This window comes from Aythya ferina, assembly GCF_964211825.1.
Source record: "Aythya ferina genome assembly, chromosome: 1".
In the NCBI taxonomy this organism is placed as follows: domain Eukaryota; kingdom Metazoa; phylum Chordata; class Aves; order Anseriformes; family Anatidae; genus Aythya; species Aythya ferina.
Window position 1 is genome coordinate 63,642,270 of NC_140296.1, and position 25,418 is coordinate 63,667,687.

The window sequence follows — 25,418 nt, forward strand, 5'->3', positions numbered from 1 at the left end:
ACTGGATACTCTTTAGCAGCCTGGGACTTTCTATGTTGTTAGTCAAGGTGATGCTCCCAAGAGGACAAAACAGAGAAGAAAAAATAGGAAGCAAGCATTGATATCACAGGGGAGGAGAACTGCTGAAATGCAGAAATGGCAAGATTGGGAGTCCCACTTGATGAAGTAAAATTACACTGACATTTGGATTCAAAAGCTGATGATGAGCTTGGTGGCAATGAAAACAAAAGCTGTTAATAACTCTAGGAGAGACTCACAATGCATAGTCAAAATATGAAACAGGTAGGAAATATAGAGTTCATTTGTTTCCCATAATTGGTTGTACTTTCCCAATTTACTTCCTTTCATAAAAAAAAAAAAAAAAAAAAAAAAAAGTAAACAAAGGTACAAAATTTTCTTTACAGTTGCTGTCTTTCAGACATCTTTCCATATTATTATTTATTATGTGTTTTGATTTTTTTAGTGGATGTGAGAGAGATGGAGATGCTGTAGCTGGTTCAAGAATCAGCCCCCTTAGCATCCCCAGCACTGAAGGGGCACATTTTTTTTCAACCAGAAGAGAGGATACAGGTCTATAAGAAGCTAACTGGTTTAAAAAGGTTATTGTAATTAGTTTGTTTTCTATCAGCTGATGTGGATTTAATATTTGGAATTGGAGAGTCTGGTGGGGAGAGGGTTATTATTTCTGTCCTTCTCTTAAAATAGTGAAATTATGCAAGATAAGTTGTTTTCTGAATGCCTCTTCTGCTTCAGAAACTGAAAACTGAAAAACGAACTGCATATTTAGCTGCCAATTAGTAAAAGCTGAAAACAACAGTGAAAAAAAACCTTGTGTCTTATTTCAGGAGGTGTAATTGTATGTGTTGTGTGTGAGTTGCAAGGCTCAGGAGCACCTATAAGATGTTTTGTTTCTTGTGGATGATACCCTCTCATTGTCGTAAGATGTTCCTTAATGTCCACCTTGTCACAGCCTGTATGGAAGCTAGTCATAATGTTTCAAAAATAAGCAAAAAATATTTTATTAATGAATGAAAGCACAAAGATACACTGATCATTCATGGGAATCCTTGGGATCTTCTAGCCATGGTCCTACTCAGAAGACACCCATCTTGTTGGGAATGTTGTTGAAAGACTAGGAAATAGTTCTACAGAGAGGCAGTGTGAGGCGGACAGATACTTATGCTCCATCTTGCTCTCCAGAAAAGCATAAGAGCTGGTTGCTAGTAACATCTGTTTGTTCGTATTTACAAGTCTGCTTCCATAAAGCTTGCGGAGAGCCTGATCCTGAAGGGAGTGATAATCTCCAGAACACCCAGCTGCTGGCACAGGGCTGAGCTGGCACTGAAGAACTGAGTTTTGGTTTGTGCTTAGGATAAAACTTGAATAATCTTGGCAGCTCCCTCTCCTGTTCACTGCTAGCTGTGCTGTGGATAAAAAGGACCTGCAAAAAAAAAATGTATTAGGAACAAATAGAAAATAAGAAACTTCAAGTTAATGAACCACTAAAAGCCTCAGTCTGATTTCGGACTCATCAGTTTTCTTTATATTAGTCTTTCAAATGTGCCTGGGAGCATTTTGTGGTCCCCAGGCCAACTGGTGTGGTAAAGCCCACGTCCTTACTGTTAAAGTCTCTTAGAGTCACAAACAGCATGGCAGTGTCCAAATTGCTTATTGGGAATGGTTCTTGGCCCACACTGATGTCAAACCAGGCCCAGAAATTGTTTTGGAAGAGTGATAGCTTGCCTAGGCCAAAGTTATCGCAGGCCCAATTCTAGCAAGTTATTGGGCTACATGATCAAGTTTCAGGCCTGGGAACAGCCCCTGGCAATGATTAATCTACGCTTCTATCGATGTAGCCATGGAAGCTAAGACTAAATAAATACCGTAATTGGAAAAAACCAGCCCTCACTATGTCATTATTTCAGTGGATTCTTAGCAAGATTATATTTTGTGTATGTAAAGTGTGGCATAAGTTTCAGTCAGTCCAATTTATGCTATATCTCCCTTTTCAGAAAGCGGTTTTAAGCATAAGGGAGGTGGAATTTTCCTTATGTTATCCAAAATATGTGTGTTCTCCAAGGAAACAAAAACTGGAATAGAAAAATCTACTTTCCATACCTCACTCAAAACCCACACAACCTCTCCCCCCAAAGACATTCTATCAAGTTCTCCAAAGATGCTGTTCATAGAGTACTTTCCTTACACAAATAACGTATTGCAATGCTCTCACCATCAGATTTTTTATTTATTTATTGTATGCTCTTAAAAGAAGGCTACCAACACAAAAAAAAAACCTCTATATTTGGACCTAATCTTCTCTTTCTTGGCGTAAAGCCTTCCTTCTTATCTGTCTGTTTATCACTCCCAGGTTCTACTGTACATGCAAGCAAATATGGAAATAAAAAACATGCAAAAATATCAGGGAGAGCTACAGTTTTCTCTGTAGGGTTCAAGACTGAGCAATTTTGATTTCCTTGAAATTACAGGGAATAACTGGGTGTCCAGATTTCTTTCGATAACTCTGAAAATAGCAGCGGTAGGCCTCGTAGGAGCCATGACAGTCAAATTGCAGAGGCGTGTGGGTGTTCTTCAGTAGCCTGATTTTAATATAGCACTGAAGCCAAATCCTGTTTCTGCTGAATTCAGCAGCAAGCCTTCTTTTTATTTTAGTGCATCAAGTTTTCATAGAGTGCCACAAGTTCAAAATTACTTCCTAGCACAGTGTATTACATGACCATATTTTACCAGCAACTTCCTTAAACAGTTTTGAGCTAGAGCTGTGCAATGCTTCCCACTAACATTAATTTATTAATACATGATTAATAACATATTCCCCTTCTCTGCTTCTTTGAGTAACTCCTTTTAACTGGAAACGGGCAGGCTGGAAAGATCTGCAAGTTAAAACTCTGCTGGAGTATATAGAGCTCAATCACAAGTAGGCTGGCCAAAGAGGAAGAAATCTGTACAGAAATTTAGCTGCAAGTTTGGGTTTGTTCATTGATGTTTATACGAGTGGTAGTCACCTTTTCTGCTGTGTATGCATATTTAGGTCTTTTCTGTTATATGCTAATGACATTTTCACTTTATGTATGAATGTGTGTGTGTGTATATGTATTTATGTATAAAAAACAGGCAAGTATGGTCAAACTTCCATCAGTTTATGTTTAGAAAATGTAGTGTCATTTACATTTATTTATTTATATATAGTAATAAGTAAGGATATTAGAGAATATTCTTGCTGTTTGCTTCAAAGCCACTATGAAAAGCAGATATGTCTATATATGCACTTACATATATGTATAGTATAGAAAAGTAGCTCTGTTTCTATCAGTGTTGCTCTGAACAGTAGAATCAAGTACTGGTGGCTATCCTATTTTCATACACTGCCTGTAATGAGCAATATAAAAGTACGAAGTATTTTATGAGCAGTCCATGTGAGCAGTCCCATCATGAATACTTTCATAGCTTTGAAACATGTCTCATTTGGCTCTGTTTTTAAAGAGGCCAATAAAATCCACTGGGTGCTAATGCTGTTGGATATTTTTTAAACACTTTTTAATGTCTGTGTGGTGTCTTATTCATGTAAGTGCTTTAGTAGTCAGACAAACTGTAGCACATCTGAGACATGGAAATCAAATTGAAGCTTTTAACAAGTCAGCCTTTTGGTATCCCCAGTGTGCCTGTATTTAAAAGCTACACGCTTTAGGCGTTGAGTTCTGTGGGTGTCTGAATAAAGTCAATGTTATCTAACCTTTGTTATTTTTACACACTCGTCATTCATTTATTTTGATTTGGGATCTCCAGGCTGACTTCACATACGGATGCATTTAGAAGAGCAGGATGGATGTAGGAAGCTGGCTATAGCAGCACAGCAGGCTTGCTTCTCACAGTCAGGTGGATGAAGGGATGTACACGTCTGCCATGGCTGTGCATACGGATGTATTGACTGCATTCACAGTGGTAACTTCCATGTCACAGCTCTGATCCCTTTGCTGCACACCACTATGAAGCAATAATAGCTGGTATGACTTAATTAATCACCTCTCTCTCCTGGAGACAGTGCTGCTTCCAGCCACAAGCACACCCAGATAAAAACTATGTTTGCATTCTCCCTCAAAAATCAAACCAATAAAAGGACCAATTTCTTTTTTCAAGAGGAAGGAAGTGTAAAGCGTCAGAAAGCTGTCTGAAAACTGCTTCCTTGACTGCTGGTTCTCATCTCCCTCCCCTTTTGTTCTCAGTTTAAAGCTCTCCTCGCCAGTTGTCTAGACTGCAGGTAAAAATGTTGTTGCCCTGGTCAGTCACATAGATCCTGATTCTTCCAAGCAACCCTTGGTTGTTGAAGATGGTTCCATGGCCATAAACGTGAAGTTACTGTTGCCAACTCCAGATGCACAAGCAGTTGTTGACCCACTAGATCCATCCAGTCCTCCTCAAGCCATTCTCCTCATCAGCAGGACCACCTGGGCCCCCACGCTCTTGACCATTTTCCCCTTCCAGAATCTTCCAGGATAAAATAGAAGCTTGTTGTTGATGTGAATATGACAGACATGTTTTTCATGGATTTGCTTCTTTTGGTAGAAAAAGACATTTCTACTGCTCACTTTTCTCTCATTTCATCCTGATTTCATCCCCATTCAATAGGTGAATCAGTGCTGGAGGATGGATGGTTCTCTATGAAAAAAAAAAAAAAAAAAAAAAAACACATAATAATAATAATTAAGAAAAAAAAAAAAAAAAAAGACAGCACAGCCTTTGGCTGATCCCATGCTTGCTGTGCTGACTGAGAAACTGCATCCTGTCAGACCTCCCAACCAGATCTGTCCCTCGAAGTCATGGCTGAAGCCTAATGCTTTCCCAGGCCTGTAGAAAAATGCTGTCCTAGTTCAAGACATGGCATGCTGTTTGTGTGATACTTACTTTTTCTCTAGAGAAAAAAAGAGTTACTAATGCATTTTTTTTCTTATACTTGTGTGATACAAATAAATATTTTGGATGCAGGAAGCTAACCTTTCCCTAACCCTTCATAGTTGGTGTCCAAACTTTCTTAGGTTTGCCAGAAAAATCAGAAAGGCAAACAAGTTGATGGATGACCTTTATTCATTGACTTGCCTGCATTCCTGCCTAGCTCTGCTTTTTTACTGGTTATGTATTTTGGGTCAACAGATTTGTACAGTTCACACTTCATTATCTAACAAACATCGAATACTGAGAAGTGATCTTAAGTAGTGTAGCTCTTTCTGCAGTTCCTGGGTTAGTCCTGGATGGGTCAAAAAGTTCTAAAGCCCATGCTGATGCAGTGAAAGTTAATCGACACAGCTTTCTGCTAAAATCTGAAGTATTCCTTTGCTTGAAAATTAGTGTAGAAAGAAGAAATGGCAGATAGTGAATTTCCATCTTCTCTCTTGGCATTGATCTGACTGGCAGTGGCATTTGAGTGCTTTGAAGGCATAGATCATGACCAAGGACTATATAAGTGACAAAAACTTGAAAAAGACTTCTTCAACAACAAGTTACTCCCACACTTTGCTATGGGAGATACAGCTTATCACAGAGAACTCTTCAACCATTAAATGCTCCCTAGACAAATATGGTGAGGTCCTGAAATTGGCTGAGGCATGCACCCTCTAGCCTTACACGGGCCATTCCCCAAGTTCAGAAACACATTATCTTCCATCTAGACAAGGATATTTCATTGAGTCCTTCCTTTATATCAGTTTTTGGAAACTGTCCCAACCCGAAATATAAATTGTGAGCAATGAATGCATCTTTTGCAATAATCATAAATGGAGAAGTAGGCAAAAGCAAATTTATTGCAAATTACTTCTCTGAATGCCTTCATTTCTTCACTATTCCTTGTTTTGAAGTGTATGTAGTAAGCAGAATGCTCAAAGTGTTAGGTGCTTTACCCTGTTGTCACTGTGGACGTTGTTGAAATCCTTTAAAAGAAAGTCCCATCAAAGTAATTCTTTGTGCTGGGTAAGAAACTGTACCAGGAAAAAGATTGACTGGACAGTTCTCACAGAGCAATGCTATCCAACATTGGGGAAGGAAGTATTTAATTAGAGGGGTGACGTCCTCTCAAAAAGGGTGACTGGGATAGAGAAAATTAAGTGATACTCACATAGCTTAGTGGCAGAGTGAGGAAGGAAAATGTAACCCTGAAGAGATCCTTTCTGGAAAGAAGCCAGCGCTGGAGTGTGCAAGCTGCTTACCCGGCTGTCCGCTTTGGCTCCAGCTCTGCAGGACTGTAAACATCTGGCAAGGGGACACGGGACATGACGCCTTCAAACTTCCCCCAGACCGAGTACTTTGGCTGTTTTTCTCTCTACAGGAACCCAGACCTTTGTATAACAGAAGGTGCCAGTTTTATTCGAGCGGAGTAGGATTCCTGTATGATGCCTACCAGACAGAGGTAAGCAAAGTCACCTCATCGCATGTTCATTTCTGTAGTATATTGAGGGGCTGGGGAGGAGGGAGGCATCTATTTGAGAGTGTCTGTGTGCATGTCAGCCATGGGTTGATGAAAACCCAACTGTTTTTTCCTCCCACAAGTGATTCCCTGTCTATCCAAGCCTCTGATGATTGCAAATCATTACAACCAGTGAGGTTTTGAGTCATCATCAATGTCTGCATCCAGCACACTACACTGGGACTGGAACAATTCCTAGTCCATCCATACTGTTTAATAGCTGTCTGGAATGTATTTATCACACCGGCATCGTTCTCTAAGGAGGGTTTTGTAGACTTCAAGTGGTATAGGAAATATCTAGAAGAGTCCATCTGCATTGCCCAGAAGGCTTCAAATATTCTCTGTATTTATCCAGCACAGGCCAAGAATGTCAGTGGTTTGTGTGCAGTTTTTATTATCACAAGGACATTAACATGGTAGGAAAAGTGCCCATACCCAAACGGCTGGACTCCTGAGAAGTCCAGATTTAGTTTCTTCTCCTATTTTTCATTTGGCTATTATGGTAAATTGGTGGGAGTGAAAAGGAAATCAGGCAGAACGGGATGGAGAACAAACACTCGTATAACTTGCAAGAAGCCAGATGTCCTTTATCACCATTCCTCCCGTTGCTGTGAAAAAGCATGTGGGGAATGTTACTGTTAATAATTCTAGACAGGTTAGCAAGGTCTATCGCCAGGCTAATACTGCTTAAATCTCACTGCTAGGGCACCCTGTTGTTGGTTCCAGAAAATGCATGACAAAAATGTTTCAGCGACCTCCTTGCTTAAAGACCCACCCAAACCAAGCCAGGGTCAGTGACAACACGCTTTCCTGTATGTTTTACTCTGTCTCTAGTGTTCGTGTGCATTCAGATGGAGACATGGCCCAAGGAATGCTTCTGAGTCCTCTAATTAAAATGCATAGCTGGGGTCACACCGAGCACATCTCCCTGCAGGTGACCCCAGCCTTGGGCTTCTGGCCAGACAGCTTCCCCTGGCTCTGCAGTTATAGGCAATGTCTCAAGATTGGGCACCCTGAACTCCCGTCTCTATTCTGGGCAAAAATTCCCCTACAAACCTATCTTTTTAAAGTGTAGCTAGCTTGTAATAACATTCCTGTCTGCTTGTCCACTGATCTAGAGTCAGCATGTGCTAATTCAGAGTTAATGATCCATGGCATTTGAACTTGGCTTTCGCTTTCCTGAAGTTAGCCAGCTGGTGAGCAGGGGACGTGCTCTGCAGTCCAGGTGATCACCTAAGCAGGAAGGCAGATTGTTTACGGAGTGTGAGTTTCCTTTTGATCACCATCACTCATGGAGTCTTGTTTTCAGTTCTTTCCTTTGCTGATAACAGAAGCAATTTGATTTTATTGCAATTACTATGAGGTGAGAACATCTCTTCAATTGTGCTGAGGGGATAGACAAGGCACAAACAGCCAGAACCTGAAAAAGCGAAATGTGTGGTCACTGAAATGAAAAAAATAGGTCTTGACATGCAGGATACCCACAAATGGCCTGTTTCCACCATCCTTGCTCACACCACACAGCAATTTGTTTATTTTGGTTTATCCACTGATCTCCTAAAAAGGAGTGTCTTGCTCTTTGCATGTTTTAAAAATGCAGTGATAAAAATAGACAACTACAGTAACTCCCTTGGCCAAAAATTCAGTATGTCTTGTAGCCTAGAAGCAGCTGAAAACATGTCTAAGATCTTGCTGAGCTCCCTCTGTGTGGGTCCTAGGCCATTTTGACCCAATACAGAGGGTCAAAACCAAGGCCTTATGTTCCACTCAGTGCAAAAGGACTAGAGCATCCCAACAAAATGTCTTTGGCAGCAGGTACATTGGCGTGGTCTGCTCCAGGATCGGTCTTCAAAATGCTTTACGAAATAGCCATGTGATATTTCAGTCACTTCTGAGCTGGATGTTGATTAGTCTGACATAATCGTTGACATTGGTGTCCTCTTCTGCAGTAAACTGCAGCTTGGGCTGAGGAAGGCTACAGCTGATTATGCCTTCAGGTCAGCAAAGCCCTTGTGTGAAATTCCAGTACGTTCAAACACAAGAGGAGGAGGTTAATGAAATTAGGTCATGCCTCAGGTTGAGATACTCTTGTGACAAGTGGGACATAGTCTGTGAACTCCAGTTCTGGATTGCAACTCAGATTGGAACCATCCTTTTGTAACCTAATTTCAGTTTGGGGTTAGAACAGCTGATTTGTATTAGAGACTAACTAACCATATGTATAGCCTTGTCTTGGGCAGCAAAGCAACCCTGAGGCATCACTTTAACTTCTTTTTAGCTTTATCACCCTCTCACTTCCACTGCCTAAACAAGTCATGCTGAGGACAACAACTGTAGCAAGTCTGAGACCAGCAGCAAGATGAAATTTCTCAGGTGCTGTGTGTAAGACTTTTTTTTTCTGCCTGGAACAAACACATGAGGAGTATAGGCACATAGCCAGTGGCTGTTTTCACACTAAAAAGGATGCACAGATCCAAAAGTTGGGAGCTGAGAAATGTGGTGTAACATCTTTGGGTACTGTCTCACAGAGGAATGCATTCATGGCACAGCAGGAGTGAGAATGACTGGCTGACAGATGCTTTTCAAAGGCAGGCATGTATTCTTAAGCAAGCTACTTCTACTCTTTCGTTGTGAGGAATTTTCTGTTCAATAATGTGTTTTATATGCATTTTTTAAGCAAAATACCTCTCAGTTGTTCCAGCACGTTCTTTCTATCAAAATAAAAACTATAGCAAGAATGTGTTTGCTGTCCTGCTAGCTTTTAAAATGTGACAGTTCTCCAGGATTTCAAACTCAGTAAACTAAAAATCTCAGAAAACAAAACAAAACCAACATTGCATATAAAATATTTCAGTTGGTGCCACATAGAAGTGCTATATCCTAACCACACCTAAGGATTCATTAAAATGATTTCTTGTCTGTGTGGAGAGTGGCTTGTGTGTATCTACCCTTATTGTTCCAACATCTAGTCCCTGTAACTCCTGCTCACACAAATAAATCTTTTGAAGTTTTATATCCAAGAGCCTCTGTAAATGGTAATTACTTGCTGGAGTGCTTGGATCTTTTCTGAGTGGTTTTGTTTGTGGGTTTGGAGATTGTTGCTGTTGTTATTCTTACTTCCTTCTTCAGGAGGATGGTACTAAAAGGAAAGAGCTCCCATTTACCAGAAGCTGCTCAGAAAATTGTCATTTTTGCCCAGTTCCCCACTATAATGGTGCAGGGTTCTTATCCGCTGCGGTGGCTTGCCATAGTGTATCCCTCAAGACCTGTGGTGCCAGTGTCACAGCTGTAGGGATCTGCTGTGGACTCTGGGTCTTCAAAATAGCATGGAGCAGTGAAACTGAAAACTCCAGCAGCCCTGGCACATTGTCCAGCCAACACAACAGCCCATAAAACCTGGTGCTGCTTCTTGGGGTCAGTAGGACGACTTGAATGCTGTGCTGAAATGCTGAGACTAAAAGTCAGTCTCTTCTCTTTGGCAGGTGACGTGTTATACCTTAAACAGCAAATGCCAGCTGAAAGTAAAGAGCAACACGTGCTATTGCTGTGACCTGTACAACTGTGAGAAGTAAGTACCTGTGTGCAGTCAGCGGCCTCTGAGAAGTCCTTGGTTGGTTGTCCCTCCTCCTAGGTGATGGGGAGTTTTGCCCTTAGGCCTGGAGAAGCAGCATACAGGGCTTGTGTGCTGTGTGATCCAGCTCCTCTCTCACTGAAGTTCTGATGCTGGGGGAGAAGAGCTCAGGGGCTACATGTTAGTGCTGTCATGATTTCAGTATCTTTTTCTTAAAGTATATCACTAAGCTTTTTGGTGTGTTATCAAAGTCAACCACTCAGGCATAGCCCTGTCAAGATTTACCGGTGATCTTGCAATGCAGTTTTCTCATTAGATTTAAATAATAATTTTTATTTTCTACCAAACTCTACCAAAGACTAAATAAATAGGAACATAGGTGTCCTTACAGAGAGATCATGTGGCAGACAAACGCAGAGCTCTTTGGTTAGCAATAGCCTCTAGATGCGTGGGTTTTCACTAAGTTGCCAGTGTAGATACAGAAGGCCTTGTGAGTATTTCCTGAAGCTGTCTGTTTGACTTCATCATTACTAAAGCATGAGAAGCCAGGAGATAAGAAGTGAGGAAATGTCTGGGTATGCTTACAAAGACCAGCAGAAGGTTAGCACAGGGTTGCCATGCAGTGATTTATCAGGAGTACAAGGGCGGTTAGGAAAACTACATCACAGCCAAGCCCGCGGGTTTGTAATGTGGAAGATGGATGAAATGAACTCACACAGCTGACTGGCCACCTGGAACACAGAGATTTCAACTGCAAACAGCATCATGTCTTGCCATAAATAAGAGGCTGGAGAGAATTTCCCAGGGTTGAGCTTCTGCCTGACTCACTCCCTGTGGGCTCAGTATCATCTATCATGCACCCTCATGCAACCTTTGTAACCCTCTAGTTGACTCACAGTCCCTCTTCTTCCTTTTCCTCTGTGTCTTTCCCATCTTTCTTCCTTCCTATGTCTCCTGAAGTTTGTTTGTTGTTTTTTTTTTCTTCCTCCTTTTCTCATGCCACCAGTCCTGAAAAACCTCAGTCCTGTGTAAACTTTGGCTAGCATGCTACAGGACACGAACGTTTTTGGTGTGTGAGAATGAGGCTGGCACTATGAAGTAAAACACAAGGTTTCTGCTTGAGAAAGTAGTTTTTGCCCATACCCTAACTAAATTAGAGAAGTAAATTTAAATTCGGGACTAGAGGGAAGTCTTCTGTGAATATTGCTCAGGCACACAGACACGAGGTGAGTGCAGCTCTGTGGAATGAATTAAAACAGCCCAACCCAACACAGAAAAGAACAGGAGTCTTAAAGGGGTGAAAGCATTCAGAGTTATCAAATAAATTGACTGAAACTCTTTTGCTTGAAGCGTAAGGTAGCAACGAGGAGAGAACAGGAATCCCTAGCAAGGTGGGGATTGGGCTCTTCTCCCAAGCACCAAGTGACAAGATGGGGGGAAATGGCCTCAAGTTGCACCAGGGGAGGTTTAGGTTGGATATTAGGAGAAATTTCTTTACCAAAAGAGTTGTGCAACACTGGAGCAGGCTGCCCAGGGAAGAGGTTGAGTCACCATCTCTGCAGGCCTTCAAGAAACGTTCAGATATAGAATTTAGTAGGATGGTTTAGTGGTGGGCTTCAGTCCTAGTTTAAAAGTTGGACTAGATGACCTTGGAGGTCTTTTCCAACCTGAATGGTTCTATGATTGCATGAACCCTCCTCCTCCATCTCCTCAGTGCCAATTTTCTAATACATTGGGTTTGTTGGAAACATCAGAGACTCATCAATGCTGTGACAATGTTTAATGATATAATTAAAGGTGTGTTCTGCCAGTGTAAGCAATCCTCAGTGGACAGCAAGACCTTATGGGACAGGCAGGGACAAATCCAGAGTAGAGCAGCAGTCTCACTGCTTTACAGACTCAGCAATTCCAGTTCCTAGGACAGACAAAGAGAAGCTGGAGGATGTCACAGTCACAGTAAGTGACTTGGTGTCAGCCATACAGCAGGCCAGTACACAGGCAGGGTCACAAGTCAGACACCCTCAGCCTGATGGCAGCTGGAGCTGTGGCTTTATTTAGTGAAGTGATGTCTGGGCTCGTATAGGAGGGCCCAAGTGAACTTGACAATAGCAAATCCACGGTGCCAGAACCATGCCCCACAACAAATGATTTGACATTTCCAGAAATTCCCAAGCTTGGCTTGGTCCTACCCAGAAGTGTTGTGGGTTTCTCCATGCTGCTACCTCTGCAGAGCTTTCCCTAACCACCCTTCCCACACCTGCCCCACGTGCTGGGGAGGAGGGAACAGAAAAATATTCCACAAACTGCTCGCTTCTGCTTTCCGCCATAATCTGATGGCACTTTCCTAACAGTGCAAAACCAGACCTGGCATTTAACAAATCTTTCCAGCTCTTTTCCAGCTGCTCTGGGAGCTCATTAGTGGGCCAGCACTAAGACAGGTGCTGGGAAGAACTGCAGGAAACTTCTTAAATTTTGGAGTAGAATATTTCTCACTGTCAGCGAGGTAATGAGGATTGACTTCACGACATGCCTGATTTACAGTAACCATTGCAGTGTAGAAATATACAGAAATAAAATTTTCTGGATAGTACAACCCATAGTTTAAAGGCACATCTTTATACTGCAGTAAGTTGCATCTGTTAATTTGGAACTGCAGACACCATAACCAAATGGCCAGCTGGCTAAACCTCCCTTCCTGTGGTTGATTAATGCTTAAGCAACTTGTCTTTCCCGCTGTTGGAGATGCCAGAAGATTTCCAGGTGAAGTGGGAAAGAAAGTCATGTTAAATGTTTTGGTTGGTAGCTACGTGGCCAGGGCAGCACCCATATACCAGGACTGTCTCTGTGTTCAGAGACCCTTTGCAAAAGAGGGAGTCCCAGCCGAACCAGGGTTGGTATTAGTAGGTCTACATGTCTAATGTGAGCTGAGCAGAGCTTTCTCCAGTTCATCTGAGCAGTGTTCACACCCATAGGTGGGAGTATGGATTACGTCCTTTGCCAGAGAGAAAACTAAGCAGGAGGGACTCAGATCCTCATGCTCTTTATTTCATGCAACGTGCAGTCGTGACCCCGTCTGTGTTCCCTTTCAGCTCAGAGCAGTCCTCCAGCTACTACGAATTTCTCGGTGTGAGCAGCTGCCAGGACGTGGTTCACCTCTACAGGCTGCTGTGGTCCTCCACGGTCCTCAACATCATCGGGTTGTTCCTGGGGATTGTCACGGCAGCCATTCTCGGGGCCTTTAAAGACATGGTAAGGCTCGCGGTCTTCTGCCTTCTGTAGTGACTTCTGTGCTTGTTGACATTATCAGGCGAGTTAGAAAGCCAAGGAAGCGTGAGTGTACAAAGGAGGCACTTTAAACATGTTTCCTGTGTGGTCTGGGAGTCTGGAGTCGCATATTTAGGCTAAGCAGTTGCCAGCTGCTCACAGCTAAGTAGGTCAGGCCTGGTCAATACATGAGTGGAGGGGAAAAAAACAGGCGTCTGCATGAACAGATGCTGGCCCTTCGCTTACTGACATCTTTTTTCTTCTAATTCAGCACTGGACATGGGGGCCAGCACAGGCTTAAAGCATGCTAGTCTGTAGGAAACGTAAAGCGCAGGTCCCAGGTGTGCCTATTTGTGCAGCTCTTTTTCCAAGAATGGGGATTAACTCTGAAGGAGCTGTCAAGTTTTTATTTGAACAGTTGTATTCGGGTCACATTAATCCTCTGCTGTTGCACTAAGGAGCGCCGCTCTCTGACTGCTCCCTGTGCCACACTGATAAACGCTGTGGCAGTCAGAAGAGTTTGTGCCAGGAGGGGTAGAGAGCCAAGGGGCTCCCAATTTATTAACACTCAGAAGAGTAGATGGTATTTATTCCCCCAGAGAGCTTCCAAACTAAAACAGGCAGAGGTGTGGGGATGGGGCTGAAACGCAGGAGCAGAGGGGAGGCGTAATAGCAACAAATGTCCTCTTAGTTCCACGGTATTTCAGGTGACTGTTCAGAGGGGGGAGAATTAAATAGAAAGAAAGGTGAAAGGAAAGAAGAGAGGGATGGAGCAGGGAAGAGAAAGTAGGAGAGCTGAGGGTGATGTGCACTGGGGGACAGACTAAAGGAGAGGGGCTGCTCCGAGCTGGCAGCCAAGGACCCGGTCAGTCTGGAGGACACCCAGGACTTGCTCTGACCACCCAGCATCTTTGCAGCACTCCTCCACACAGAGCAGTCTCCTCTTCACGGTCTTTACCTGAAATTCACCTTTGTTAAGTTGCAAACATTTGCTTTGTAGCAGGGTGAGCTCAAACCCAAGCAGATCTCCGTGCTGTGAGGATGTCCTGGGAGAACTGGAGTCTCTGTGACCTGGTGGGGTCTCGGTGACCTGGTGCATTCCCCGTGCCGGGAAGCAGAGTCCCAGGTCAAGCTCTGGGTCCTCCAACCAAGTGGCAAAAAGCCATGCAAGCAATTTGCAGCAGCTTCCCCCTGGACTTGGCTGGCGTGAGTCTGCTGAGGCTCCAACCTAAAACCTGATCTGAATAAGCTGTTTAATAAGACCTCTGCAGCAGTATTGGGGAAAAAACAAAAAAACAAAAACAACTCACTAGCCTAAGGGGAAGGATGAATTTGTGTCAATTAGCTTAGCAGAGGAACCATGCTATGTTTGTGACAGTGTTACTAAAAGCGATCCAAAATTAAATGACCATTTCTTGCTCCTTTGCTTTTTCAGGGTCCTTTTGAGGTATGTACCATGACTGTTTTGTTGATCTGCTGCTTGCTTTCATTACTAACAGAGTAATTCTTGGGAAAAGTGTGGGGGAGAGGAGGGGAGGGCAAGAAAACATCAAACAGAAGGGAGTGACAAGGGGGCATGGGACTGAAATAAGAAAAAGCTTTGAAATGTGTGGGAGAACAATTTTCACTTTCTTTCAGGATGTCACCTTCCCACAGATATGCTCACTGGCATTTTCCAGGGGGAGCTTTAAAGCCCATTGAAATGCCTCAGGGCATTGCTCTGAGGTTGACTTCCAGAAAACACAAGGCTGGCTGACTAGTCAAACAAAAAAACCAGCATGTTTATCTCTGGGAATGCTGGCAGTCAAAACATGCTGCAAGGAAGAGAGTTTGCAAAACAGTGCAGTTGCTTCTAAATCCATCATGTTTCCTGGACAGAAAAAAAAAAAAAATGTTGTTTTGGTTGTTGTGTGTTTCTTCCTTGTGACAAATTCAGTGCAGACCTTGGCATGCTTGCCGTGGCTTTGCTGTGTGCCAGAGAGTAGTGCTGGCTTAGTGGGAAACCCTTCATCCTTCCCTGACCCCAGGGTATCAGCTCGTGGTGGCCCCTAGGTCACCTGTGGGGCTGTCCCCTGTGATCTGCTGGGGGAGCTGCAGCGTTTGTGATGGTACCTTCCTCTCCAGATCTGCCATGAGCCTGGATATAATCTTAAATTCACCTTTAACAAAAAGCAGGTTAACACGTAATGGAAATAGGAGTGTCCAAAACGGTGAAATGCCCTGATCATTTCTTATGTGAGAGGTAAAGTGCATGAAAAAAATCACTTGCTAGTACAAAGGGTTAATCTCAAATCTCTCTTCCCTGCCCTGGTATTCAGCTGATGACTTGGAGATGTTTTCCTGACACACCTTGCCAAGGAATCTGCCTGCCCTGAGTTTAGGGTTGCAGTAATCAGTGACCTCTGGTCCTGGAGGAGTATGCTGGCTTTTAATTATTATTATTGTTATTTTATTAAATTAGTTTCCTCCTCAGAGTCCTCAGGGGAATGTGGACAGATGAAATATCATTCCTATCTCTCCTTTCCTCTTCCCTCACCCTGCTCAAAAGTAAAGAAAACTAAATAACCCCCTAATCACCGAGCTACTTTCCACTTGTTCGTATCTTAGCACTCCTGCAACTAAGGTTGCAATTTGCTGTTAAATTCGTTGTGTGGAGCTGCTCCCCGGCTGGAGATGCCTACACTGACAGTGCTTCCAGGCCGGTTAACAGCTTATCTCTTTGACTTGGGTGCATGTTTTGGTTTAAAACATCTCCACCTACCCTTGTGTTTTAGATGACTAATTAAATGTAGTACCACTACTAGAATACCTGATGCAGGACCAGAGGGAATGGCCTCAGGTTGCACCAGGAGAGGTTCAGGTTGGCAATGAGGAGCCATTTCTGCTCAGAAAGAGCAGCCAGGCACTGGGACGGGTTGCCCAGGGAGGTGGTGGAGTCACCGTCCCTGGGGGTGTGCAAGGAGAGATTGGGCCTGGTGCTTGGGGACATGGTTTGGTGGTGACAGTGGTGGTAGGGGGATGGTGGGACCAGATGTTCTTGGAGCTCTCTTCCAACCCTAATGGTTCTGTGATTCTATGAATACCTGCAAGTCATTACTGGCTCCAGGCTGAGACCAGATAGTCTGATAATAAGATGCTCGATGAGTGGGTTTGGAGTGTTTGACTCCCTAAATCTGCCTACTAGGACTGTTGTGATGTTTGTCCTTAGCAATGGGAGAGTGTTCCTGTTATTGGTGGAGAGAACGTGAAAGGATTTAGAGGCACTCTTGGAAGGACAGAGACACCTTAGAGGTCCCAGAGCAGAAAGTTGGTAGCAGATTCAGACCAGAAATCTGTATTTTGTGTTGTGCAAAACAAGTGTTTCTTGCCTTATGTCCATAGCCAGAGGGATACGGCTGCTCTAGAGCCTCCCTCCTCCAAGGATGGACATGTGCTGGTTGCTGGTCCTGCCCCAGCCCGTGTGAGCCATGTTGCTGGCCTAAAGCTTTTGGATCTGAGGCAATCTCATGAGCTCCTTCTTGCTACTGCTGTCTGAAAGGCAGTTTCTCTCTTTCTTCCCACCACACTCACCCTGCAGGGCAGATAGAAGGGAAGTGTTTTGAGAGAGTACCTCAAAACGGAGAGATTTTCCTTCTCACACGAATTAGGCCTTCTGCTTTAACCTTGTGTGGTACATCAGTGACCTAGATGACATTTTCCATGTAAAAACACAACGAATGCACCCCTGCCTCAATCACGACGTGTGCGCTATCTCTGAAGGATGCAGTGGTTCATGTCTCTCACAGATAAGTCTGAGAGGAAATGCCAAAAAAATCCTGGCAGCTGCTTTCAGTATGTGTCTTGCAACCACCAACTTTTATTATTTCAATAAAAAGAGAATTCCATGCTCTCATGTGAAGGAATCTGCTAATAAAAACCAACAGAGCAGAGAGAAACCACTGAATTTGTCTCAGTTTGCAAAGCAGAGGGTCACGAAAATCTTTCACAGAGCTCTGCTGTCCTTCACAAATGGTTATGTAGCACGGGGTTTTAGGAACACAAGTCCCCCGTCACGTTCAACCTTCTGTTTTGTTTGTGCTTTTTTTTTTGTTTTGTTTTGTTTTGTTTTGTTTTGTTGTTTGTTTTTTCCTAATTTTATTGGTTGGTTTAAAATGAGCTATTACTTCCTCCTGCAAATTTTATCTCACATCATGGTCAAGGGACATGCCACTAGAGCCATGAGATATGGTCAAGGAGTCGATTCAACTCTGATACAGATGACAATCCTAATTTTGTGCAGTAGAAATGAGATACACGTGTAGGGAGTGGTATTGGAAAGCCAGCAGAAAACTCCATTTCACAAGTGAGAAGAAGCTGTGAAAGACAAACAAGTGGTCTGGACAGATCTGTGTAGGAAAGTGGTGAGAAAAGACACGAGGGCATCAGGTAGTTGCTATTGGGAAGAGTCTGCAGCAAAGGGTGAAGGAAGGGTTGCTGGAGTGGGTAAGACGAGGTGGTCAAAGCTGTATGCTGTGCTTTTCAGGGTGTCTCTGGTCTGGAGCCCTGCCAGAGCTTCTGTAACTGGTGCTAGGGAAGCACCAGTAGTTTTTTTTTTTTTTTTTTTTTTTCTTTCCGAGGGAAGAAGATTAAAATAGCAGTGTAATTCTGGCCAGAAAATTCACTCCAGATACACCCTCTACTCATTATGTCTGTCACTTATTTTTATTTATTTATTTATTTTGTAGTACTGGCGTTATATGGGAAAATAGGAAGTTGTTAGCTGTTAGTCACTTCTGTTGGGACCGGTTCCTGCCCCAGACCCCTCTGCGCTGTGCTGATAAATTGTTGTTTTCTGTGCTCAACAGGTACCTATGTCCCAAATTGCTTTCAGTGCTGCACCTCCTCCTCAGATCCTGTACAATCCTGCCCAGCAGATCCTGACGTATGCTGGGTTTTGTCCTTCTGCTGCCACTATTTCTACATATCCGTCCTACCCGTTGCCTCTTCAGGTACAGTACAAAATGGTGCCATTTGCTCCATCAGAAAACCTTGAGCTGCTTCTCGGTACAAACTCTACAGTGGTAGGTCTTGGCTCCTGCGGGGTCTGCAACCAGGTCAGGAAGTTGGATCCCAATGCACAGGCTTGCCTCTGGGATGATTTAGCCTGGGTCTTGTTCTTAGGTTTGTCCCCAGATCTCCAATTTTCTCTGGTTGTCCTTTGGTCTCTATCTGTTGGTCAGAAATCCCAGTGTGGGATAAGGGCTGTGTTGTGGCAGTCACAAAGGTGAAAGCAGCCCCTGTGTTGGGCTAGATGAAACAGGAGCAGAGGCATATGGGGGAGCCAAAGGAATATCAGTTACACAGGACTTATCAGAAAGGTTTACATGCCTTAGTCCATGCTACTCATAATATAGGAACTAGTAGATGAGGACTCAACAGATGGAAAGGAGACAAGAAAGGTGAGGAAATAAGAGGTCTGTAAAACTGAGTGATATGGAAAGGACTGTGGCTGGATATTAGTGATAACTACTCATCACACAGTTTTGGTTGTACTGGTAGAGCTTTTTGGTGGCAAGACAAGCCAGATGGAGGAAGTGTTTTGACACACCAAGGAAAATGCAAATGCCATGGGATGTTGTAGAAGAGTATAAATGAGGGGTTAGGGGCATAGTCCCTCAGCTGCTGTTAAACACAGGGAGTCCAGCCCAGAGCTGGCCTGGAAAAAGCAGTGAGTGATGCTGAGGATGGTGCTTGATTTTTATTTATTTTTTTGCCAAAGTAGCCTGGTGACAAGACAATTCTTGACTTTCCTTTGCCTGAAGGGTCCTTCACCTGCTCCTATGCCACTTGGCTATCAAATAGCGTCAGTGGAGAAGGCACCGTTCCCACCATCAGTCCCACTGCCAGGGACCCTCTGTGGAGCACAGGCGAGACTAATTCTCTCCACAGAGGGTCCCTGGCAGCATGTCCCATGAGCTACATGCCTTTTGTCCTGACAGGACTGTTGTGGAAGGTAAATGCTCACGCATACTTGTCCATCCACAGTGGCTCCCTACTTAACATGGGTATTACTCAAATTTTCTCTTTTAGGACACTTGTCTCTCCCCCTGCACAACATCTAGGTGTCTGTTCTCAAAGTACACATGCTCTGCAGGCCCACTGTGGTTGCTGTAACTCTCCCTTGTCCCTCTCTCACAGAGCTGGGAGGCCAGCAGTGCTCCTGGCCTTGGGCCTGGCACGACAGGCACCAGTCACCATCATGGCTGGGCTCAGGCCGTACAGCACAGAGCGGACAAAGCAAGATGAAGAACATTAGGGAGGAGGTGGTAAATAGCCATACTGAGACACTAAAGAGATTGCTGGCATTTTTTAGGTTTTTGAATCACAATAAAGCTGGTTTGTTCAGTCCAATGCCTTGTTACGCTTTGGCAGTCTACTGTCAGACCGATGGGTACTGCATGTTTTGCAATTCTTAATAGAAAACACTGCATGTTTAACACAAGCTGGCTGTGGACCAGCTCCCCACAGCCTCCCAGGCCACATCTCCTCAGGGCCAATGACCACCCACACCAGTGAGTTGTTAGCATCCTCCTGGCATGGGTTTGGCCCAGACCATCTAATAGTCTCCCATCAACACCTAGGAAGGGGTCAGGAGCCAGAAGGAGCCTTGGACCATTCCTGGTAAGTGGTATGCATACAGAGAGACACACTGGTTTGGTTCAGCTGTATGGATGTGATGTGTGCTGTGCCAGTTGGCTTCACAGCCAAAGAACAGTCCTTGGCACATTTTAATAAATAAGATAATGGGGCCAGGCACTTTTGGAGACCACTGATTGAGAGGAGAAAAAAAAAAAAAAAGAGTACACATGGAGATCTTTTTTTTGTTTGCTTTTAGCTGAAAAGCTGTGCTGTTCTGCAGAGTTCAGTTAGCACGTAGCCAAGAATAGAGAAGGGGATAAACAGAGACGAAAGAAAGCAATGAGGCTGAAAAGATGCATGTAAGTAGTCTTGAGGATCAATTATAATGGTTCAGTCCTGTGTCCACTGAGAAACAGAAATATTTACCCCCAAATTCTTAACTGCATTCCAAAACAAACACTTTTTTCCCCTACATTTCTACTTTTTCTAAGAAGGGTGTTCATTTATCTTCTCTCCCCTTCATAACACTCAGGGGCAGACATCACCAGCTGTCCTCAAGCCAGGAGAGGTTAGCAAGAAGCACTGGGCTCCAAAAGGGGAAGCACTTAATCCTTTTCTTGGAAAAGAAAAAGAAAAAATAAGAGAGATACTCATACTGCATGTATGAGCTAATTATGTTGTAGTTTAGAGAGAATTAATTTCTGCATCAGCATTCAGCATAATGGAATACTTATGAGTTAAAAATTGTAATAAACTTACTCAAAGTTACAAAAGGGTGAATGTGAGAAGCCGGCCTGATTTGCAACAGCCAGATGCTCAAATGACATGCACATCCATTGAGAGCTGTGGGCTGAAACCATAGGGCTGGAGGCCTTCATAATCCATCCAAGTGCTCCAAGCAGCTGGTGGCCTGGTGTCTAGCTGCTGAATTCAGGCCTTCACAAGCCCTCCTCAGCTGGTTCTGGTCCTTAAGGCAACTACAGGCTTTATGGCTGGGATTCAGCTGGCTAAACACGGTCTGTTGACATGTAGGGATCTAGTGATGTGAGACAATGAGATCAAGTAGCCACCTGGCCCTTGATGCTGCTCTATGAGGGTCCAGGTCCTGTAGTTGCTGTACCACATCTGTGTGGATATCTGGCATGCCCCATGACATCCCCAAAGGGCTAGACACTCGTGTGGGCAGCTGAATTAAGCTCTAGATGTCTACAGTGTAGAAGACTCCACCCAAGCAGGTCTACTCTACAGAGTCCCCAGAGAGCGCAAGGCACTTCTCACATGTGGATTATCACAGGTGAAAGATGTATGAAGTGAGTGCTACGAATGCACCCTAGAGGCCTTTCCACCGACCAGGGGTGGGAATCAGTTTCTATGCTGTGCACTATGTGTTTGAGGTGGCACTGAGCGTGCTGTGCTGCTGGCCAGCCCCAGCAGGAGCTCACCCCTGTGTCCTGTCCACATGTGAAGCCCAGCAGGAGGCCAGCATCTCACCCTCAGGCCTCATTCCTTTTCCAGTGACCTTGCTAACCATATAGCAAGGTGGGCCCCATGACACACCTCTCTTTTCAGCATTCCCTTTGGCTTCCTGCTTTGTTGGGGTCCCCAGTTGGGGTCACACGTGGAGGCTCAGCTCAGCTAAGACTAAGATTTGTTCTCAGTCTTCTGCTGAATTCAGTATCTCACTGCATACCTGCTTGCTGAGGCAAACAAAGTCTTAAAAAAATAATCACACCTTGAGCTGGTGCCAAACCAGTTTAGTTTACCTCACAGTTTGCCCACAAGCAGAAATCAGCCAAATACACAAACAGAGGTGACACCAGGAATGCATTTTGACGAAGTTGTAACCAGCATTTCATTTGTTTACCGTGGCATGTGGTAACAAAATCACTCATCCCTTACTGGTACAGGTCAGTCACAGCCGGTCTGGGTAGGAGGCCTGCCAACCAGGTAAATGATGAGCTGTGCAGGGGCAGCTGGGGTTGTGAAAACCAAACCAAAACAAACAAAAAAAAGAGCAATAAAACCCAATAACTCCATTTGGAGCTGATCTAGCCAGCAGGTCTATAGGTGTACTTGCACTGTCTCCTGCATAGTTACGGTGCACAAACAACCTTCCTGTCACAAAGTCCCCTTTCGTCAAAGTCGCCCCCGTGGCATGGGGACTGGCAACCCTGGGCAGCTCTGAGATGCCACCAGCCAAGTATCAGCCCTGGTACTGGCCTTCTAAATGATGACTACTATTTTTTTTTTTTTTTATCATGGTAAGTACCCAAGACAGCATTGTTTGCTTGCCTGGATTTTAGATTTCCCTTGAAATAGATCCATGTTTACTATTTTTTCTTTTAAATTCCAGGCATTTTAGGCCTGAACTTGAAGGGAGCTGAGCCCAACTCTTCTGATGGAGCCCATGGACTGGCATGTGAGGGGAGGAGTGAAATCCTGACCCTCTTGAAAACAATGGCAAAACTTGGTTTAGAGTAGTGGAGGATTTTATCCAGAACAATAGTCCCTAGAGGCATCCTGTTGTTTTAATAAATCCTAGTTGTTACTCAACATGGGCTGCTTATTTTTCATGCCTCTTCCAGCCAAGGCCTCCTTGTAACTGGGACAGCCGAGGTGAAAGACCTACAAGGAGGTCTTTTAAAGAATGCCTACCTGTAAATTTTCTCTTATAAGGAGTCTGCATTTGGCACATCAATAAGAAAAAAACCTGCATTTATGCAAGTATTACAACTTTGAGATTTTAGAGTGATGCCTAGAAATTTGCAGCTATATGTAACTTAATCAGGCAGTTGGGTGCCATGCCTCACCCAGGAAACCAAAGCACCTTCTGCAGAAATTCCTGTTCTGTTGTCCAGCTGTATGCACAATGTCTATTAAAAATGACTTGGATTACAGGTGGAATCTGTCTTCTTTCACTGCACACTGTAATCGCTGTCCTTTAGCAGGTTCTCTAATACTGAAGTGAGTGTTGTGCTGCGATGCATGAGAAATGTAACCGTGGGACATAATACTTACATGGTAAACACTTAAATCAGAACCACAAACAGGATCATAATCATTTATTGAAGCGTTTTTCTTTGTCTGTATACAGCCTGCCAGCAATTTTCCAGGAACATCATCTACTGACATTTCTTTATCAGAAGAAACTCAGCCTCCATCTCAGTCCAGCTCCAGCTACGGCCTTCCCCCCAATGCTCCACCCCTCTATGCACCGACTTACTTTTTGCCTGGGGAAAAGCCTCCACCGTACGCACCGTAGGACAAAGAATGTCTTTTAGGCAGCTGGTAGGCTTCTTTGTTTTTAAGAAACCTTTGGAAACCCTGTGCCCCGCAGGCACTAGACTTACCAAGGAACCCACCACAGAGTGTGTCACGGCCACTCTGCTTTTAGCCACATCCCCCCAAGCAGAGCAGAAACCTGGCGATGTCAGGGCAGGCACATCACCAGCAGTGTGACAGGTAACCACCTAGTTTGCCTACCTGCAGTCAAATGCAGTATTGCTTTCTGCCTACCCTGAGTTTTTTCCTTCTCCATATACTGCAGAGTGATTTTTCTTCAAGAGGAGAAGTGAAGAAAACGCTCTGGATATGTGTTCTGCTTTCATAGACCAGTATAGAGGGGTTTTAGTCTGTGCTGAGTGGGTAGTCTGGAGCTCTCTGAGTAAATCACTTTGGGTAGGAAGAGCCTCGGTGTTTGTTTGCTTGTAGTATTTATTTAAGAACCCTTTTTTTTGGTGAAAGAGTTGTACCAATAAAAAAAATGTGTGGCAATTATTTTGCAATAAAATTGACTGTGTATATTTATACTGTACCTAAGGCTGTTATATATAAAAAAAAAAAAAGAAAAAAAAAAAAAAAAAAAAGAAGGAAAACTACCCTATGGAATAATTCCCTCAAGTTTCAAATAGAAAGGTTAATTTTACTGGATTTTTTTTTTTTAAATTTGCACCTCATGGCAGTCTAGTCTGCATAGTAAAATGTCATGTCAGCGCGCTAAAGGTGCAATTTCCAGACAGATGTTTAATCTGCACTTTAGTGTTGGAATTAATTCCTTTCTAGTCAAAAGAGGATCACAACCAAAAGCGCTCTCTGTGAACCCCAGTTATTTAAGTTTAACAAGGTCTGGTAATTCTGCAACCACTGAAAGAGAGCTGGTGAAGGGTCGGAACTCCTTCATAATTTTCCCCATTGTACAGCACTGGAAATACTTTGACAAGGCTAAGCGGCAATACTTGTAACAGTGCCTTTGACAGGAACAGAGTTGTGTGTGCCCTGTCCCCCTTCTGTACATCATATTGGTTGAGATCCCTCGTAGAGTGTGGCTTTCATATTTAGTGGCTACACAGGCATGGAAACCCATCAGATTATGGCACCACACCACTGCGTTTTGCTCCTGGAAGAGGGATGGTGCTGCTGCTTGCTCTGTAGATCTTGCAGTCTAGACAGCAACGAAGCTATAGATATTTTCTGAAAGGCAAAAGAGCAAAGCAAGGAAAGGAAGGTATTTCTCATTAGCTTTTTAAGCAGCTGCTTCATATTATGGAAATATAAAGAAACACTATATAAACAAAACCAGCCTACTTGACAGTTTCCTTTGAAAGGAAGTGACACCATCAGACCAGCTGAAAATAGACCAAAGAATGATCATCCTTTTACATAATACTTTCCACCTTTCAAGAATTTCTATTGATTCATATGCTGTACCTCTATGTACAAAAAAAAAAGATTCAGAACTAATACAAATAAAGTCAGACATTAATTTATATGGACCATAAAAAACATACTGTATGTATTCCATCTTTTTTTTCTGATATGCAAAGTTTTAGGCCAGTGATGTTAACGTTGGTGACAAGGCGCCTTCCTTGTATTGTTGATGAGGTCAGTGATATGAAGTGGGTTAAGAGAAACAAAGTCAGAGGGGAGGCTGCTGTTTACTTCAACTCATGAATTCAACACATCCAAAATTCGTAGTTGTTGTGCAAATGCATGCTGTGAAGAGCACGATCACCCTAATCATGCACTGAGTGGAACTGCAAATGGACTTATTTTGAGTTACTATGAACACTCCCTGGAGAACCACCTGGGTTCATTTTTGGGCACTTTTGGAGTCAAAAAAAAACCACACCCCAGACTTGGTCCCTTTGAGCTGAGCACCTAGACTGCAAACAGAACAAAAATGAAATCAGTGTTTCTCTTGGGTTGAAGCACAGTGACTGAGGAGGAATGAAGGAATGCTTATCATTTCATTTCTTCATCTCAACAATATATAGAAGTAGCTGCCTCTTCCTCCAGTGCCCAGGGTATTAAAAGCAATCAAGCTTGACAGAAAAGCACCCCCACACACACTCCTTGCCTCCCTTTCTGTAATTCTCCAGACTTGCAAACTCTGGCTTTTTTTTCTAAGCCACATTTTGGTTGGAGTTTGTTGTAGTCCACGCAAAATATCTTCTCATACATGCACAGATACTCACAATCCTAGCGATATTTTTA

The 25,418-nt window shown here is 43.6% G+C and overlaps 1 protein-coding gene across 6 annotated transcripts in view; it reads left to right on the forward strand.

The window, feature by feature from the left end:
• The window catches only part of TMEM255B (transmembrane protein 255B), a 67,861-nt gene extending 44,122 nt beyond the window's left edge, over window positions 1-23,739 (forward strand). Inside the window, exons 5-10 of one of the 6 annotated variants that reach the window (XR_014685401.1) lie at window positions 6,335-6,415; window positions 9,955-10,040; window positions 13,133-13,304; window positions 18,152-18,295; window positions 20,182-20,284; window positions 23,020-23,130. Coding sequence is in view for 5 of the 6 variants with exons in the window: in XM_084495675.1 (XP_084351801.1) it covers window positions 6,335-6,415; window positions 9,955-10,040; window positions 13,133-13,292; window positions 14,743-14,754; window positions 18,152-18,295; window positions 23,020-23,187 (651 nt within the window). In the remaining variant the exon portion in view is untranslated. Of the gene's footprint in view, window positions 1-6,334; window positions 6,416-9,954; window positions 10,041-13,132; window positions 13,305-14,742; window positions 14,755-18,151; window positions 18,296-20,181; window positions 20,285-22,278; window positions 22,821-23,019 lie in introns of those variants that run through there. The other 5 variants (XM_084495675.1, XM_084495674.1, XM_084495676.1 and 2 more) reach the window with 5 other exon arrangements.
• The last annotated feature ends 1,679 nt before the right edge of the window (window positions 23,740-25,418 follow it).